Below are 18,584 nucleotides of genomic sequence, written 5' to 3' on the forward strand. Positions count from 1 at the left end.
ATTGCCACATATTCAAGTTCACTGATTTTTTTTTCTTCTGTAATAATCTGCTTTTAGTCCCATCAATGTATTTTTCATATCAGATATTATATTTTTATATTCACTTGTTCTATTTGGATGTTTCAAAAATGTAATTTATTTTTGCCCTCATTTTGTTCCTGTTATCTCCCTAACCTTCTTGGATTATATGGAACATTTTTTTTTTTTTCTTTTTTGTGGGACCCTCGCCGGTGGCTGGGGATTGATTGAACTGGCGCTGCAGAGGCTGCGGGCAGCCTCGCAACCCAGCGCTCAACCGCTGTGCCAGCAGGGAAGGCCCAGAGTATATGGAACATATTTTTAACAGCAGTTGTAATATCTTGGCTAATTCTGTCATCTGTGCTGTGTTCTGGACTTGTTTCTGTTGATTAATTTTCTCCTAGTTGTGTGTGCATTACAGGTTTTTACTGAGGCTGGGAAAACATGATTTATTACTAGTGATGTATGTGTTAGGGAATTTTTAACCTTTTTTTTTTTAACTGATCTCAGGTAGCTTTTAATCACTCATAGAACACTGGTCATTATTATTTATTTTGCGTGTGCTTTTATTTATTTTTATTTAAATTTTATTTTTATATTCTCCATACAATTACAACCCCCTTATTTTGACCCCAGTCCCTCTTTTCCCTGCCTCCCACCCCCCATAGAGTGTCTCTGGTTCATAGTAGTTTGTTGATTTTGATATTTTCTTTCTTATAGTTATTTTTTTTCCTGGTCCCTTATTTAAGTTTTCTAGTTCCCTGCTATGAGTGAGACCACCCGGTATTTTTCTTTTTCTTTCTGGCTTATTTCGCTGAGCATGATCCCTTCCAGCTCTATCCATGTTGCTGCAAATTGCATGTGTTTATCTTTTTTGATTGCCGAGTAATATTCTATGGTGTATATGTACCACATCTTCTTGATCCAGTCATCTATTTTTTGGGCATTTGGGTTGTTTCCAAAGCTTAGCTATTGTAAATAGTGCTGCTATAAACATAGGGGTGCAGGTGCTCTTTGGAATCGATGTTTCTGTGTCCTTTGGGTAAATACCTAGGAGTGGAGTTCCTGGATCATACGGAAGCTCTATGTTTAGTAAGTCAAGAAATCTCCACACAGCTCTCCATAGAGGTTGGACCAGTTTGCACTCCCACCAACAGGAACACTGGTCATTATTTAGCCAAAGACTTGAGATAATACCCCTCTTTAGATTTCTAGGACTTGAGCTCTCTTTTTCTCTTTGTAACTCCTGCCTCTGATAACTTGCCCTAGAATGTATAGTTTCCTTTGCTTCCCTGAACTCCCGCCTCTCCCTTGATAATTACATATGATCACAAGGCTCTATTTTGTTTATTTCTCCTTGTACTGTGGTCTGAACACTGCCCCCTCAGTAAGTAGGGTCTGATAGAGGGCTCTTCTAATTTGATTCCCATATTTTATTTATTTATTTTTTGTGATTTATATTTTATTATTGTGCATCTTATTTCATGTTTTGTCATACAGAATTTCCTATTGTGTTTCTCAACTTAGGGAAAAAATAGGATGTAGTGTTGATGTACAGGGGATGAACTGCAGTGTGAATTGTATCTGTAGAAATGGTTGCGTTCTCCCTATCAGATTTATTCTGCCCTAGATTTTTCATTATATTGATTCCCATATTTTAGGAATTATAGTACTGTGCTACATTTTTAGTGTCCGAAACCTTTAACATACTGCCTGGTTTTCTGCTTCATTAAGGTGAGAGAGAAATCCAACTTGATTTAACTGCTGACAATTACTGTTATTTGAAGCAGAAGTTCTCTCTGTAGTTTTAATTTTTTTTTTTTTAATGAGTAAAGGTAAACATCTTTTTACATATCACAGGGCAAGCTGTATTTCTTCTTTTGAAGAGCTTTCTGCCTTTTTTTATCCAGCCCATTTTCCCATGATATTGTTGATTGTTTCAGTCTCTAATTGAAGATAGCCTTTACATGTTAGAAATAATAACCTTTCTTTTGTAATACAAGATGCAGAATTTCCCTTCATTTCATCATTTGTCTTTTTTAAATATTTGCCATTATTTACTTATCTATTTTTTCTGTGAATGAACTATTATTTCTGTGAATTCTTAGTTGGAGCACTAGGTTGCTACTGGGCAGAGAGAAGTATTCAGAAGTGCTTTCACTATGAGATGTTTGAATAACAGTTAAACTTAAGAAATTCTGGCTGCTTTATTTGGTATTCATTTTAAGTTTTTGTGTAGTGAAATGTTATGCAACATTGACTGATATTTTAGGTACTTACATGTTACTCCCTTCCTCCTTAGAACTGTGTTTCAATGTTAGTTTATCACTGCAGGCAAATGATAGATCTGAGGCATACAGTGGGGCGGGGGGAGAGGATAGGGGAAATGGCTCAAAATATGGGAGGGAAGTGCATGAAGCGCATAAGGGACAGTGGTGATGGTTTGTGGGTGATGTGGTATTGGGAGATTTATGGGCACTATACCTGAGCAGGGAAATTAGACATTGTACAAAAATGAACAGCAATGTAAGAAAATAAAAGTTCAATAAAAAAATGTTTATCAGAAGTGTCTTATGTAGCCACCTCATTTAAAATAGCACAATTATGCTGCCCCCTCCTTATTCCTATCTTCTTTCTGTGTTTTTCCCCCCTTTCTATAGCAGTTATCAATGACAATTTGCTATAACAAATACTTTACTAATTTTTGTATTATCATTTTTCATGTCAAGAATACGCTGGTAGTATGAAGGCAAGGATTTGAGACTTTTAATAGTGCCTGGCATATAGTAAGCTCCCAGTTTGTGTGGGTTAATAACCACGTTTCCCTTTATGTAGATTGTTCTTGCACAAAGTAAAAATTGAATCAGGAGACAAAGAGAGTTGAGAAAGAAGGAATAATTTATGTCCCATTACAGTGGTCTGTGCCTAAGGTGGCAGAAGCTTAATTAGAGTGATAGCAGTGAGAATAAGAGAAAAGACTGATGGGAATGACATTAAAAAGAAAAAGATGAGCTACCATCCATGCTTGTATTTATAATTATTTAGTAAAAAGGAGAAAAAAATAATTTAATGAAGATATTTGTAAAGGAAAGTTATGGATAACTGATAATAAGTCTGAGTAGATGTGACTTTGTTCTCACAAAACTATTTCAGAAATATAAACATTAAAATATCTAGTAGAAATCTTGTTGATTTTTCTGGTTTATTGTTTTTGATTTTTTTTTTTTAGAGCCTTGCTTCCTGTTTTACATCACAAATCTAAAAAAGGACCCCCCCGTCAAGCCAAATATGCCATTCATTGTATTCATGCGATATTTTCTAGTAAAGAGACTCAGTTTGCACAGATATTTGAGGTAAAGAGAAAAAAAATTTTTGTTTCATATGTCATAGTTAAAAAAAGCAAAAGTCAATGATTTTACAGAATGTTCACATTTGGAGATGGATCATTTTATAGACTATTTTCAGAATTTGAATCCGTATAATCAATATCAATGAGTGATTAACGTGAAAATGTCTGTTTACTCAGATGTTTAATGTTCATTCAAAGTCAGAAATCAAGCAATTGTATACTATGGCATTATTTTTTATATTTTAAGCATTTGGAAATTTTTGTTAGCAAGTCTTGATATGTAAAATCATACTTATTGATAGTAGGTAATGGTTATTTTACCAGTTCTCAGGTTTAAATAATAAAATTCAACTTATAAGATATTACTAAAACATAGGATTTTATAAATCAGACTGATTGGTAATATAAAGTAAATGAGTGTATACTTTAATGACTTACCTAATTTTGTAAGCTATAAGGTGTATCTTTTCAACATACAGTTCATACTATTTTCTCTACAATTTATATAATCTAATAATTATATAAATCATTATGAGTATTATAGTATTAATGTTAGCTATTATAATCAGGCTTTTGGGGGCCTTCTGGCAAATAGAAGCTAAACAGAAAATCTCTAAAATCCAAATTTATACTTTTAGTGCTGGGGCCTTCAAAACAATTTGAAAATTATGTTGGAGCTGCTATAAATACTTCAGAAGCATTTATGTTAAATTTGTCATATATTCATGTATGTTGAGACCTGAAAGAAGAAGAAAGGTAGTTTTCTTTCTCAAACAGAATCTTAGCTGTAGATAGCAAATAATTTATTTAAAATTTCATGCATTTGGATGGAAGTTTTTCTGTAGTCTTGTTTTGTATACAACAATGACTTCAATGAATTCATATTGATTTATAGGAAAGCTGTTTTTCTTAATCTTTTTGTTTTCAAGGATATTGAGGATAATGCTGAAAATAACTTGTATTTATAGGATACTGTTATTTTCATTTTGATGTTATATCTGTTATTTTGTTTTTACATCTCTACAAGATTGTATTTTAAAAATTGTACATATTATAAAAAAAACTTCACATCTGTTTTATTACATCTTTACAAGAACCTAATCTATAGTCGCCCTTTTATAAAATACAAGGTTGAATGATTTTCTGAGAAAAGATTTCATAGAGACATCTGATCTTTAAGAGGTTGCCTGTTACCCAGGATCCCAGAGATGAATTTCTTATATTATTGTTCGAAATCATGACACTCATTATAATAAACTAATCAAAAAAACAATGTTAGGTTTTTGTTCATGTTGTAAATAGTTGTGTAATTGCAGTATTAAGGAAAATTATCAAGAATAGCCAGAAGTAAATGCATTTAAATATGTTTTTGATTAAATTAACCCCATGTTGCCCTAATATGTTGGAACAGTACAGTTTTGTATTTTTTTCAAGCCTAGAATTGATGTTCTTGATGTTTATTATGGGGAACAGAGCATCAGTTTTTTAAAATAGGTCACCACAATTTGTAAAAGATAATATATTTACTTGCTTCAAAATTGTAAAGTACAAAACAAATACCTGAGTAGTAAATAGTAAATTTGTTCTCTTGTTTCACCAGCCACCCAGTTCTTTCCCGAGAGACAACCAATGTTGTCAGTTTCTAATGTACTTTTCTGGGAATTTTTTATTTATATATAAGTGTCACACACACACACATACACACACACACATTTTATCCCTTTATTTTAGTAATAGCCTACTGTAGTCACTTTTGGTTTTCTTATTTTAAAACTACTATGGATTTCATTCTCTATATATTTGTATATGAAGAGCCTCATTCCATTGTCATGCCAAAATGCATTTAATGATTTTCTTATCAGAATAATAACAATAATTTTATTAATTATGGTACTTAATATTTGATGTTATAAAAAACTACCAAAATGCATCTGACTGTACATGATAAAAGCTTATTCCTTAGTCCTGCAAAAAAAAAAAAAAATCAAAACAAGTCTCTTTAGACATTTGGCCAGCATTCTAATCAGCGACTTAGGCACAGACTCTTTGGCTATTGACTTCTTTTTCAGTCCCACTGGATTGTTGACATTAAGTCAGCCAGTGCTCATACTTACCTCAGTGCAGCCATCACATAATTCATTTTGACTCTTATCCTGTTAACCAGAACTTATTCACATATCCTCACCTAAATGCAGAGCAATCTTCAAGAGTGATCATTTTATGCCCAGAAAGTAGAACACAAATGAATATTGGTGAGCCCTAGTATTCTTTAACATGTTCGTATGTGGTTGTAAAATATATTATACGAAATTGATAGCACAGAATTGAAAATACCTAATCATGATGCCTTGTAGACATAATCTGTTGAAGTTGAAATGAAGCCTGAGGTACTCCTTATACCGTGTATATGTATTGAAATTTTGTAGTTACTAAATTTGAAAATGACATGTGAATAGTTTATTTGCATGTTTATAATAGATTTGAATATATTTTCCTCTCCTTTCCAGCCTCTACATAAGAGTCTAGATCCAAGCAACCTGGAACATCTTATAACACCGTTGGTTACTATTGGTCATATTGCTCTCCTTGCACCTGATCAATTTGCTGCTCCTTTGAAGTCATTGGTAGCCACTTTCATTGTGAAAGATCTTCTCATGAATGACCGGGTAATTTATAATTCTGACTTTTATTCTTTATAATGTTATCTTCTAAATTTTTATACAACAAAGGAATGAAATGATGTAGCACTTCATTTGCCAGCCTTAAGTTTTTTGTTATTTTTTTTAATATGCTGTCTATCCATTATACCTAAAAAAATTATTGAAACATCTCTTTAGTTGAGTATAACCATGCAACCTGAAATACATTCATGGTAAATAAAATGTATCACCTGATTCTGTCTATTTCTACTTTTAAAGAGGTTTAATTTTTTTTTGTTTTATTTATTTTTATTTTTAAACAATATTTGCTTCCCCTCACCCCCTCAGGTTGAGTCCCCATAGACTTTCCTTCCCCAATGCACCTGTGCACCATCATCACAGTCCCCTATTCTCCTCCCTCTCTCCCTCTGATCACTCTTCCTCTTCTTCCTCCCCTGCAGTATGTCTCTGATTTATAATTGTCTGTTTTTGCTTTGTCGTGTTTTGTACTGTTATTTATTTTTTTTTACACTGATGTCTTATTTGGTTCCCCTATATTCCTGTTATAAGTGAAACCATCTGATATTTTTCTTCTTTCTTCTGGCTTATTTCACTGAGCATAATTCCTTCTAGCTCCTTCCACATTGCTGCGAATGGCATGAGTTTATCTTTTTTAATTGCTGAATAATACTCCATTGTGTATATATGCCACATCTTCTTGATCCAGTCATCTGTTTTTGGGCATTTGGGTTGTTTCCAGGTTTTACCTTTTGTAAATAGTGCTGCAATAAACATAGGTGTACAGGTGTTCTTTTGAATCAATGTTTTTGTGTCCTTTTGGTAGATCCCTAGGAGGGAATTGCCAGGTTGTATCGTAACTCCATTTTTAGTAAACTGAGGAACCTCCAGACAGCTTTCCATAGTGAATGGATCAGTTTGCACTCCCACCAGCAGTGTAGGAGAGTTCCTTTTTCACCACATCCTCACCAATATTTGTTGTTGGAGAGGTTTAATTTTTGTAATGACATCTATTTTAAAAACATGAAAACTTCGAAACTAATTCATAGTATGGTTGTCATGACACTGGTTGTCCCTTACCCTACTTATATAGAGACTAATAAGAGCCCGGGAAGAAAATATTGGGAAAGAAATAATGATTCTGTTTCCACTTTGTATTTGGGAGAGTATCTGTTTGGGTCTGGGAGAATTGCTCCCTTATGGTTAAATGCAGTTTTATGCAGATGTGTGTATATTTTATATAGACATATTAGGTAACCATTGATTTTGTGTCTGCTGTGTACTCAACACTACACCACCTTCTCTGGAGAATTAGAAGAAATATGAGATAGTTTCTCCTCTTAAAATATAATCAGAATTGTTAAAATATATAGCTACATTACTGTCTTTCATATCCCTCCTTTTTCTTCAATTCTATTAATGCATTTTAATTCTACTAATACTTTTAGTTGGTTATGGAAAAGTAGTTTGTGGGGAAATTGTCAAGATTATTGTATATATTAGATCTCTTATGATTTGTGTGATTTGGAGACTAAGGGCCTATCTTAATTACTATTGTCTATTAATTCCTCTTCTGTGTACTTCAGCCTTTTCTCTTTAATTTCTTGATTGCCACTATAAATTCATGCTTATCAGTATTTACACGTTGTCACCTTAGAGTACTGTGATTATACTGACAAAAAAATTTTGAAGGGTTTTTCCTTCTGAGATTTTGGAGAAATGTAAGCCCATTAACTCCATTCTTCCTCCTCTTCTTTTTTAAATATATTCTTTTTGAAAATTTTACAGTGGTTCTGACTGCCTTGTAGGCTCCTTTTTCCAGCTGTGCTGTTTATGTGTCCATTTTGGTGGTATTTATGCAGGACTCTACTAATGCATGTGTTCTGTTATTTCAACTGCAATCTAAGTTTCCCCCCCACTCAGAAATTTTTTTATATACTTTCCCTTTTTTTTAAGAACTACACTTTTTGTCTTCATTGGTTATTATTGTGGTTCTTGCCAATTGCCTAAAATAAACTGAATTGTAAGTCTCAAATGGTTGAAGTCCTATCTCACCCCTAGAAAAGAACCAACTGGTGATGGATATATAAATGTTGTATGGGGATGCTAATGAAGACAAGCCATTTGCCCTATTTAGTAATAGGGTTAGACATAGATCTTTATCACTGCAGAATAGTAAAAATTTCATTCATTCACTGTTAAACAGAGAAATTCACATCCATATTTAAAACTCTTTATGTTTAGCTTCCAGGAAAAAAGACAACTAAGCTTTGGGTTCCAGATGAAGAAGTTTCACCTGAGACAATGGTCAAAGTGAGTAATATGCACGGACCTGTTAATTCTTTTTTTTTTTAATTTTAGTAATATAATTATAGGTGTTAAATTTGTATTCCTATTATAAAGATAGCACTATTAAAAGCACTCAAATTTTTATGCTTGCTATATGACATTATTTCATGTGCTATGAGAGAGGACATGAAACCCATGAGAGAAACCCATGATCTTGTGGGAAGTTGCAGATAATCTGAGGGGATAAAAGTTGGGAATCTATCTTTATGTTGCTACTTCTCAGATACCAGCTTTTTTTTTTTTTTTTTTAATTTATTTATTTATGCATACAACAGCTGGGGTATAGTCCAGAGGTACAAGGGGGTGAGAGAATTCACCAGAGACAGAGTGAGGAGCGGAAAAGGTGGATCTACTGAAATACACTGCTGAGGGGAGCAGCGGGCGAGACAGGCGAGGTCTGCTGTGCCATGTGGGTTGTTTCCTGGCCAGGGATCAAACTCTTGCTGTAGTGGCTGCCAATAGCTTCATAGTGCTGAAACTTAACTCCTTGCACTACCAGGGAGGCCCTAGATAACAACTTTTTAATGGCAGCAGACAATGTTGATTTTCATCTGTACATTCTTTTCAGTTAAGATAGTTATCCAGGTTTTGAGACTATTCCTCTTTTCCATGGGGCTTAAACAGAGTTTTTATTTTCATTTCATTTCATTTCATTCTTGAATTAGGAATTATACATAAAGCTTGCTCATTACTAGATAGAGATTATTGATTTACTACAATGATCTGTAGTTTGTAGTATAGACCTAATTTCAATCCGCTGTCCAGGCGTAAAGGCAAGGAACAAATATATAAAATATTGATGTTTTTCTAATTTTTATGTTTCATAAGCTCTTTTGTAGTATGTGTATTTGTTTATATATCTTTTTCACAGTATTCCAGCTTCAGATTTTGCTGTACTGTTTCTACAGTCTGGAGAGCAGCACTTACTTTAACATCACTGAATAATGCTTGATACTTTGAATTTCATATACACTTATTTTCTTGGTATTTGTCATCTGCAGTAGTTTTGTTACTTGAGAAGCTGTCAACTAGAAAGCAGACGTCTTCACTTAAGTTCATGTTTACCAAGTGGTCCAGGAAAGAGAACTTAAGAGTGTTTACCACATGACACTGTTTAAGGCCTGCTTAGTCCCTGAGCTTTAGATATGTAATAAGTTTGTATATGAAAAAGAGATTACCTGCTCTCCTTGAGCAAGAGTTGTTGTAGAGACAGAAATAGGTTTTAAGATATTTCATAATGTGGTATAATTGTGAGGTGATTGCTCAGGCACAAAAGATTGAATATAATTTGCAGTTGGGAACCTAACTTTTCTGAGTAGGGAAGTTAGCATGATTTTACTTTGGGTTATAAAGGGTAAAGTGTAAGTTGGGGAAAGTTAAAGAAAAATAAAATCAGAACTCATCTTCAGTAATTTCATCGTCACTTGCCTAGGAAGGGTGAGACATCTTTAATTTATAACATTCAAAGTTATCTTTATGTATGCAGGAAAGAATACTTTTTTCCCTTTTTTAAAGCATACATTAAACATTTCTTCATTTTTTAAGGTCGATACTGAGTTTCTTTAAAATATAGCAAGGTTTTATTGTCAATTTTTTAAAATAGATTCAAGCTATTAAAATGATGGTTCGGTGGCTGCTTGGAATGAAAAATAATCACAGTAAGTCAGGAACTTCTACCTTAAGATTGCTAACAACAATATTGCATAGTGATGGAGACTTGACAGAACAGGGGAAAATCAGGTATGTAATTACTATTTTGGAGTTCTTTGGATTTCTCAATATTTCAATATCTGGTATAATTGTTGAATGATGTAGTTTCTATAAAAAAGTAGTATTACACTTCTTGTAGGTAATCATATATTTTTATTATACACTTTTGTGCAGTAGTCATTTCAAAATAGCAGTCACATATTTGGTGCAAAGAGCTGTAATACAATGCATGTATTTTAAATCATGGATGTTAACTTCATTAAATATCTAAGATGAAAATATTAGTGTACCAGTGAATAATTGATATTTTACTTCTTGTTAATCTCCAAAGGTAAAAGAACAGACTGGATAGATGGCAACTTATCTATTTCCAGAAGTATGTGCAGTTTAAAAAATGTACTTGAGGAGACCACCTGGGAATACTGAGTGCTATAGGCTTAGTCTATCTAACCAAACTACCCTGAACACTCTCCATATCGTCTGATGTAAATTATTTAAAACACACACTTTGTTGTTTGTTTTGTTTAAGTTATATTGTAGTATAGTTAGTGAAAACATGAACTCTGGAACCTGGATTCAAATCCTGGCTTCACCACTTACTATTTGGTGACCATTAGCAAATTAATCTCCCTATACCTTACTTTCCTCATCTATAAAATAGAAATAATGATAATACCTATGTCATTTAGTTATTATGATAATTAAATAAATTAGTACATTTAAGATATTTGAAACATTGCCTAACATATAACAGCTAGCAGTGATTATATTGGTAGTGGTTATGTCACGGTTAGCTAAAAAACTTTGAAATTTGTCCTCTTTGAAAGCACAGCTGCCATTTTTTGGCTTGCTGGTAACAAAAAATGAGATAACCTCTACCCCTTAACAAATCTAAGACTTAATGACAAAATATTGAAAAATGACTGCCAGCTGCTTTCTACCTTTCTGTCTTCATTTTTACTCTGTTTTGCTCATCTGTACTTTTGCATTAGACTATTAACAGTAGCACATCCATCTCACATTAGTCAAGTAGATATAACTTGGTGAATCATTTCACATGTACAGTCATTTCTACCTTCTTTTGCTCTCATAACTTGTCTTTCCCCTCTACTTTCATAATTGATACATGCCAGTCCTTAAGATTTACATAATTGGGAAAATACTTCTCCAGTATTAATACATATTGTCTCTTAAATTCATGATGTGCATTACTTAAGTGCATATTTGAACTTTGTCTAACCTGTCTATATTCATAGTATTCTTAAAAAAAAAAATCCAGTGTATACTTGAATTCTGCATATGAATGTAAATTATATTGGCTCTGAATTTTAAAACAAGGATGTATATAGACCTGGTCTTCAAAACAGCTGTAAAGTATTAAATTATAATATTTTTATATAAAATAAATCCCAACAAGTAAAATTGACTTTCCTTTGGCAGTGGTTGGGTGATTTACCAAGTGGTAGGTGCTTGGAATAATTGTTGATTAATGGAAAAGCACATATGGGATATATAGCTTCACAACCTTATTAATGCTGGCATTCATTTACTCAATATTCTTACATTATCCTTAGAAAGATAAAGCAAGAATTTTAAACCTAAAATCATTAGATCTGGGAGACTAAGATTGTGTAGTTTTTTTTCAGGTCCCTCTCCGTGATAGACAAATACTTGTATAACTCCAGTAATTATCTTTTACTATAGAACTATAAGGGGTCCTACTTAAGGAATTACAGCTTTCCATCCATAGATTAGCCCAAGATCTCTGTAATTCATCCAATATATTACTATATTGGGAAGGATTTTTTTATATTCAGTGGTCTATGAATTTTGTCATATATAGCAGAAGTTTTATTTTGTTAAATTTAGCTTTCTAGTGCTGTCTGTATCTGGTTTTGTATTAGGGTGATGTTGGCATCATGAAATGTGTTAGGGAGCATTCTCCCTTAGACTTTTAGAAATAATTTGAGCAAGATGGATGTTAAGTTCTTTAAAGTTTTGATAGAATTTGCTTGTAAAACTATCCGTCCTTGGGCTTTTGTCTTTGGGGAGAATTTTGATTTCTGTTTCAATTCTATGATTGTAATCACTTTATTCAACTCTTCTGTTTCTTCCTGATTTAGTCATGTTTAACTATATTGTTTTAGAAATCCATTTCTTTAAGGTTATCAAATTTGTGGGAGTATAGTTGTTCATTGTAATCTCTTATGATCCTTTGTATTCTGATGTCATCTGTAGTAATTTCTCCTCTTCATTTATAATTTAATTCTGTTTTGATTTTGTTTATCTTGATGAACCAACCCCTTAGTTTCATTGATCTTTTTGTATAGTTTTTGATTTCTGTTCAGTTACTTCCAGTCTTAATTTTACTGTCTTTCCTCATATTCCATATTTCTGGATTAAAACTTTTCTCAGGGCTTTTGCTTTTTCTTGGGGTTTTTCTAGCATTCATGATAATGTTCTGTCTCTTCAATTTTAGTTTTTATGGGGTTAATAAGTTTCCTTTTCTTGATAATTGGCTTTATGCCCTTTCTATAGAAGCTGGGTGTAATCCTAGGTTTTTTACACAGGGTCTGTAGGTGTCACTTCATAGAGTGACTCCTTTGCATCTGTTTATAAATTGCTGGGGCACTGGTGCTGTTAAGAGGTAATAGAAAGGATCCAGGGCAGCAGAGTACCAGTTCCTGGGCCAAAATGTCTTATATAATCTTGTCTCAGCCTCAACCCCTAGGTTGAGCTTGAGCACTAGATGCAGAGATGGGTGAAGGATTGTCCTTGACATAGGGCTACAAGTCTAGAATTATTCTCTTAAATTTTCAAATAGGAGCCTTCCCATGGGATCCAGACTTTAAACTCTGGTTAATAAGAACATTCAGTAGGTATTTTGCATATTATAGGTTAAGCTGCAAAATACAGTGTCTTCTCTGAGTACACACAGGTGGCCAGATCTCCTTTGGACCTTTTTTTTTTTTTGGTTGAGATTTATTTATGCATACAAAAACTGCAATGTAGGCCAGAGGTGAGGGAACGGGGCGGGGATGGTGAGAGGATTCACTAGAGACAGAGTGGGGAGCAGAATAGGCAGATCTACTGACATAAACTGCTTAGGGGAGCAATGTGCGAGACAGGAGAGGTCTGCTGTGCTATGTGGATTAGCTCCCTGGCAGAGGATCGAACTCTTGTTGCAAATAGCTTTGTAGTGCTGAGACTTAACCCCTTGTGCCATAAGGAGGTCCACCTTTGGACTCTTGACTGTTGTAGTCTGGGAGCCTCAGGCTCAAGCCAGTAATCTCCATTTTTCAGCCTTACCCCTGTAGTTCTCTAGTGGTGCATTCTCTGCCCTACACTCTGACTCTGTAGCCCCTTCTCCAATGTACTGCCAGTTTTTAAAGTCCCAGATGTGGATGTGTGCCTTTGTGTTAATAGCCAAGGGGCTCTCTATAGTAGCCCCCCTTTCCTTATAAGTTGTGCTGCCCCTGAATCACTCTAAATACATAACCCCTGTCTACCTTGCCTTTGCTCATGATATATATGATAGTCAGTTTTTATATTTCTGGGGTTATTGTCTCTGTTTCATTGTAATTTGTTTGTGAATATATAAAGGAGATCAGCTGGTGTCTTCACTCTGCCACTGGTGTCCACTTTGCTGGACTTTCTCTTTCCTTAAATTTAAAATAAGCCTCTTGGCAGTATTTGAAAAGTAGAATTCTAGCTAAAAGCAATGTAATGTTCTATCCACTATACCTTTCATTTTACTTCTATTTAGCACAGCTGTGTTAGTTGACCTATTAGCAAGTTAGGGCATTTATTGTATTTCAGAGCTTGGTAAACATGTGTGTTCAGTATCACTAAATTATTTTCTACCTTTTTTTGCTTGGAGGAATTTTTATAAAATTACATATACACAAAGTAGTAATGTTTTTGTGCAGTCATTAAAATCTAAATAACTTTTTTTCTTGCTTATTTTTTAGTAAACCAGATATGTCACGTCTGAGACTTGCTGCTGGGAGTGCTATTGTGAAGCTGGCACAAGAACCATGTTATCATGAAATCATCACATTAGAACAGTATCAGCTATGTGCATTAGCTATCAATGTAAGGAAAATGGCTATGTAGAAGATGATCCTTGACTCTTAGAAAAAAGTCAAAATGATATAAAATGTTTCCTTTTGAAAAATTTATGCATGAGAAACATTTCAGAATTCTAAACTCATCATTTGAGTTTTTAGTTGCTAGCATAGTAAGTTGATTCTTGTTATTTATAGCTGTTCTGTTCTGTAAAGTCACTACAAGGATTGAATTAGCAAAAATCAAACCATTGCTCGTAGGGTGGTTCCTGTAAACCTCTGGTTAGAATATTTTTGTCAATTGATCAACTCTTACCTTTTTTAAAATGTATGTATATTTCTATTTTAAAACACTTGTTTAATATATTGTTTCATTAACATTAAATTCATGGCCAGCAGTACTATAGCTTATACTTGAATGAAGCTTATCTAATGACATGCATTTTCTCCATGAGGCACATCATACCCTCCTTGCACTTATAAATACTATAAAGAACTTCAGCACTCTGTTTGGAAACCATTTTAAACAACAACATCACCAACAAAATGTACCAAAATGTGAAAACTGTGGCACTAAAAATAGGTCACCAAAAGGTCCCTTGTTTGATCTCAGCTGAAACTTGTGTTAGGACACTCAACATTTTGTAGTTGACTTGCATTGCAAATGACTGTGAAAGCACTGTAAGTATTGAGTTGGGGATTACAAATTAATTTACTGAGTAGGGTGAATTCTTAAATTTGAATCCAAATAAAGAGGATTGAATTTATTTAGTTCTTAAATTGAAGAAAAGCTATAGAAATTTATAGCTTTATGAAGCTATAGATTAATTTCAGGTCATAAACATTCCTTATTACTGAGAAAGTCTGTAGAAGTCTTCAAATTATTAACAGTGATATTAATGAATTCATAGTCTACAGATTCCATATTAGAGTAACAAAATATTTGAACTATAACTTTTTGGGTAGTTTTTAGCATTATTAAGAAAAGGACTCTATAATAGTATATTCCAACATGAGTTTTTCAATTATGTGTTTTTTTCCACACTCATTTTTCTTATTCCAAGCAATCTTTTTTTTTTTTTTTAATAGAGGCATGTTTTCTTTGTTTGTTTGTTTGTTTGTTTGTTTATACATGCACTGGGTACAGTCAGAAGCGCGGGAGGGTGAGAGAATTCACCAGAGCCAGAGCGGGGGGGAGCAGAGCAGGCAGAAGGACCGAAGTACACTGCTGAGGGGAGCAGCGGGCGGCAGGAGAGGTCTGCACGCCATGCGGGACCCTCCTCCGGTGGCCGGGAAGCAGCTGGGGATCGAACCGGCGCCTCAGAGGCCGCGGGCAGCTTCGCAACCCAGCGCTCAACCGCTGCGCCACCGGGGAGGCCCCCAAGCAATCTTATATAAAATAATTTGGCATTTATTTCAGGGCTTATTGTATATTTTCTTTTCACCTCTCTTCTGCTTATTTAAAAATTGCTACTTACATATAACTCCTGTCTTCATCTTTTTGTTAGTTGTAATCATTTTGTCAATTTCAAATCCTATTTTGTTGTTATTCAAATATTAGACTAAATCATTTGAGAAATGAGATTTTAAGGAGCCCTTCATTTCATGGTTTAGTTTTCTTTAACTTTAGAGAAATCTTATTTTTCAAAAAAAAATTGTTTTAAAATTTATATGTACTTTTTAAGAGAAAAAAAGCAACAAATTTAATAATAGCATGTATACTTATATATACATGGGAGAGATCCAATAAAACTGAGTAACTTATGTCACTTCAGATACCATCTTAAATAGCTTAGCTAAGACAAGGGGCTTTAGGGGAAGGTTATTTAAGAGTTTGCCAGGGAAAGGAAAGTATAAATAAAGGTATGCAAATTTAAGTTCTGTCTTGTCTATTGAAAAGCAATAAATGAAATTTAGGTTTGCCTATTAGAGTGTGGGAGATACCTTTATACAAGAATTTTCCCCGAAAAGTCTCTTTTTCAAAAAGGTGAACTCGATGCAGTCTTCCATGAAATAAACATTTTGCCAAAAACACTTTTTTGGGGTGGAAAATTTTTGTTCTCCAGTCTGGTGTCTGGAGCTTCTCTAGAAGTCCTGTAATTGAGACCTTAAGTTGTTCAATTATTACATATAATAAGTCTGTCAATCCTGGGAATAGATTAGTCCTAATTTAATAGTTGTGTGCAATTTCTGGAGGCAGTCCTGTAGGGGGTCCAAGCTAAGACTATGTCATAAGCACAATAATAGACATTTCTGAGGAAACAGAAGACAAATAAAGGTTAAATATTAAACAAGCAACAGGCTCAGTTGGGAGACCTTGGGTGAGCCAGTGAAGATCTTTAGAAGCAAATAATGGTTTTCCTGTTCGTCGTTTGATGTATGTTATGTATTTTGGAAAATTTCAACATTCATGAGGATTATTCATGCGCAACCATAGTGGTGATCTTTCAGAAGTTGATGTCAAGTTCTCCATCTCCAAATTGTGTGGTTTCAGAAAAAGGAAATTTTAGTTCTTATAATTCTAAGTGAGGGAGAGAAAATCCTGGGAATGTTAGTTTGGAAAGTCATAGGCAGATTTTAGAAAAACTCAGGATTTAGTCCAGTACAGAGGTAAAGGATAAGTACCCGAAAATGATTAAGAGGACAAGAATCTGATGTCCACTAAAAGGTATATTACAGAAACATGTTTTTCAGTAAACATGTCTACTTTCATTCCAATGCTGCCAAATAATCAGTAGAATTAGTTTTCAAATTAAATCTAGTTCCAATACACTAGACCTGCATAAGCACAGTAGGTGCAGAAATAACCATATAGATTCTTAACCTGCTTTGCTGGAACTTTTCATAAGAAACCTCAGATTGATCTCTTAATGTTCTCTTGTCTCAGAAGCCATGCCAAAGTCTCACGATCACACTTTGGCTTCAGTATCTGTATCTGGATAAATTCCTTGCCTTGTCAAGGGTCCAAAAATGTCCTGGACTTACCAAGTGGTGACCTATTTTACCCTCCTGATAGACTTTCTAGGACCCTGGAAATCAGGGATCAGACTATGAAGCATATATTTTAACTTTCCTGGAAGAAAACCTGCTTAATTACTTTTTCAAATTGATAATGCTTGTAGTCTGTTGATTTATCGGTTCTTGGTCTGATATTTCTTAGGATATTGGTGCTGTTAGTATGGAAGTGAAAAGTAAAATAAGAAGAAGAGTGTATGGAAATACATAAAAAGAGATCCTCTTTGTTTGAAATGTACTATCTATAATAAGTTCATACAGACCATTAAATATCCACAATGAGTGAAAAAGCACCGACATTTAAATTCTAGAGACTTTCTTTTGTAGCACAATATTTGTGTAATATTGCTATCTCAGTCATCAAGTTCCCAAGGTGAAAGTTACGATTGCCTAAGTTTTAAGATTGCTTTGGAATTCTGTTAACTGTGGAACATGTGTTAATGGTTAAAGTTTAATTATTAGCTTAATCTCACCACTGCAAACATACCAGGTTACCCCACTGTAAATGAGAATTTTCCCAAATTAATCTCTTTCTTTTTTTAAAAAAAAGATTAATTTATTTATGCATACAAGAGCTGGGGTACAGGCCAGAGGTGTGGGGGGGTGAGAGGATTCACCAGAGACAGAGTGGGGAACAGAATAGGCAGATTGACTGAAGTACACTGCTGAGAGGAGCAGCAGGCAAGGCAGGAGAGATCTGCTGCGCCATGTGGGTTGCTCCCTGGCCAGCTGGGGATCGAACTCATGCTGCAGAAGCTATGGATGCTTCATAGTGCGGTGCTTAACCCCTTGCGCCACGAGGGAGGCCTTTAATCTATTTCTTTAAACCAGATGCCTATGTCTTCTTCTTAAACCTCCACCTCTTAAGAAAGTAATCTGAGTCTCTCTTACCCTCTTATCTTTTCACTCCTCTCTGCTCACATTTTGGCATTTACTTTCATTGTTTTTTCAAAAATGCTCTATTAAAGCCTCCAACCAGTGATTTTTTTTTTATTTTTAAAATTTTTTTAAAAATTAATTTATTTTACATATTTTTTACATCATTGCTCATTTTTAAACAATGTTTGCTTCTCCCCCACCTCAGGTGTGGTCCCCATAGAATTTCCTTCACCAATGCATCCGTGCACCATCACCACGTCCCCTGCTCTCTCCCTCTGATCCCTCTTCCTCCTCCTCTCCTGCAGGGTGTCTCTGATTTGTAATTGTTTGTTTTTGTTTTCCAACCAGTGATCTTAATGTTCATTGTGCACATCCTTTTTGCATCATTGGACATAGTTCATTGCACCTGTATTCTTGTGGCTCTTTTTTTTGGTTTTGGTCTCTTGATTTTTGTTATAATTCTCTCTTTCCCTTTAAATGTCTATATTCTGTGAGGATTTGTCCATGACCAGCTTTCCCACTTACAAAGTCTTCTTTGGC

The 18,584-nt window shown here is 34.3% G+C and overlaps 1 protein-coding gene across 6 annotated transcripts in view; it reads left to right on the forward strand.

The window, feature by feature from the left end:
* The window catches only part of PDS5B (PDS5 cohesin associated factor B), a 165,522-nt gene that overhangs the window by 119,933 nt on the left and 27,005 nt on the right, over positions 1-18,584 (forward strand). For all 6 annotated transcript variants that reach the window (XM_054701568.1, XM_054701565.1, XM_054701566.1 and 3 more), the window contains exons 20-24: positions 3,248-3,371; positions 5,875-6,033; positions 8,269-8,337; positions 9,977-10,113; positions 14,055-14,178. In XM_054701568.1, coding sequence (XP_054557543.1) covers positions 3,248-3,371; positions 5,875-6,033; positions 8,269-8,337; positions 9,977-10,113; positions 14,055-14,178 — 613 coding nt within the window. The remainder of the gene's footprint in view (positions 1-3,247; positions 3,372-5,874; positions 6,034-8,268; positions 8,338-9,976; positions 10,114-14,054; positions 14,179-18,584) is intronic.

This window comes from Talpa occidentalis, unplaced genomic scaffold (genome assembly GCF_014898055.3).
Source record: "Talpa occidentalis isolate TD23 unplaced genomic scaffold, MPIMG_talOcc4v2.1 talOcc4.5, whole genome shotgun sequence".
NCBI lineage: Eukaryota > Metazoa > Chordata > Mammalia > Eulipotyphla > Talpidae > Talpa > Talpa occidentalis.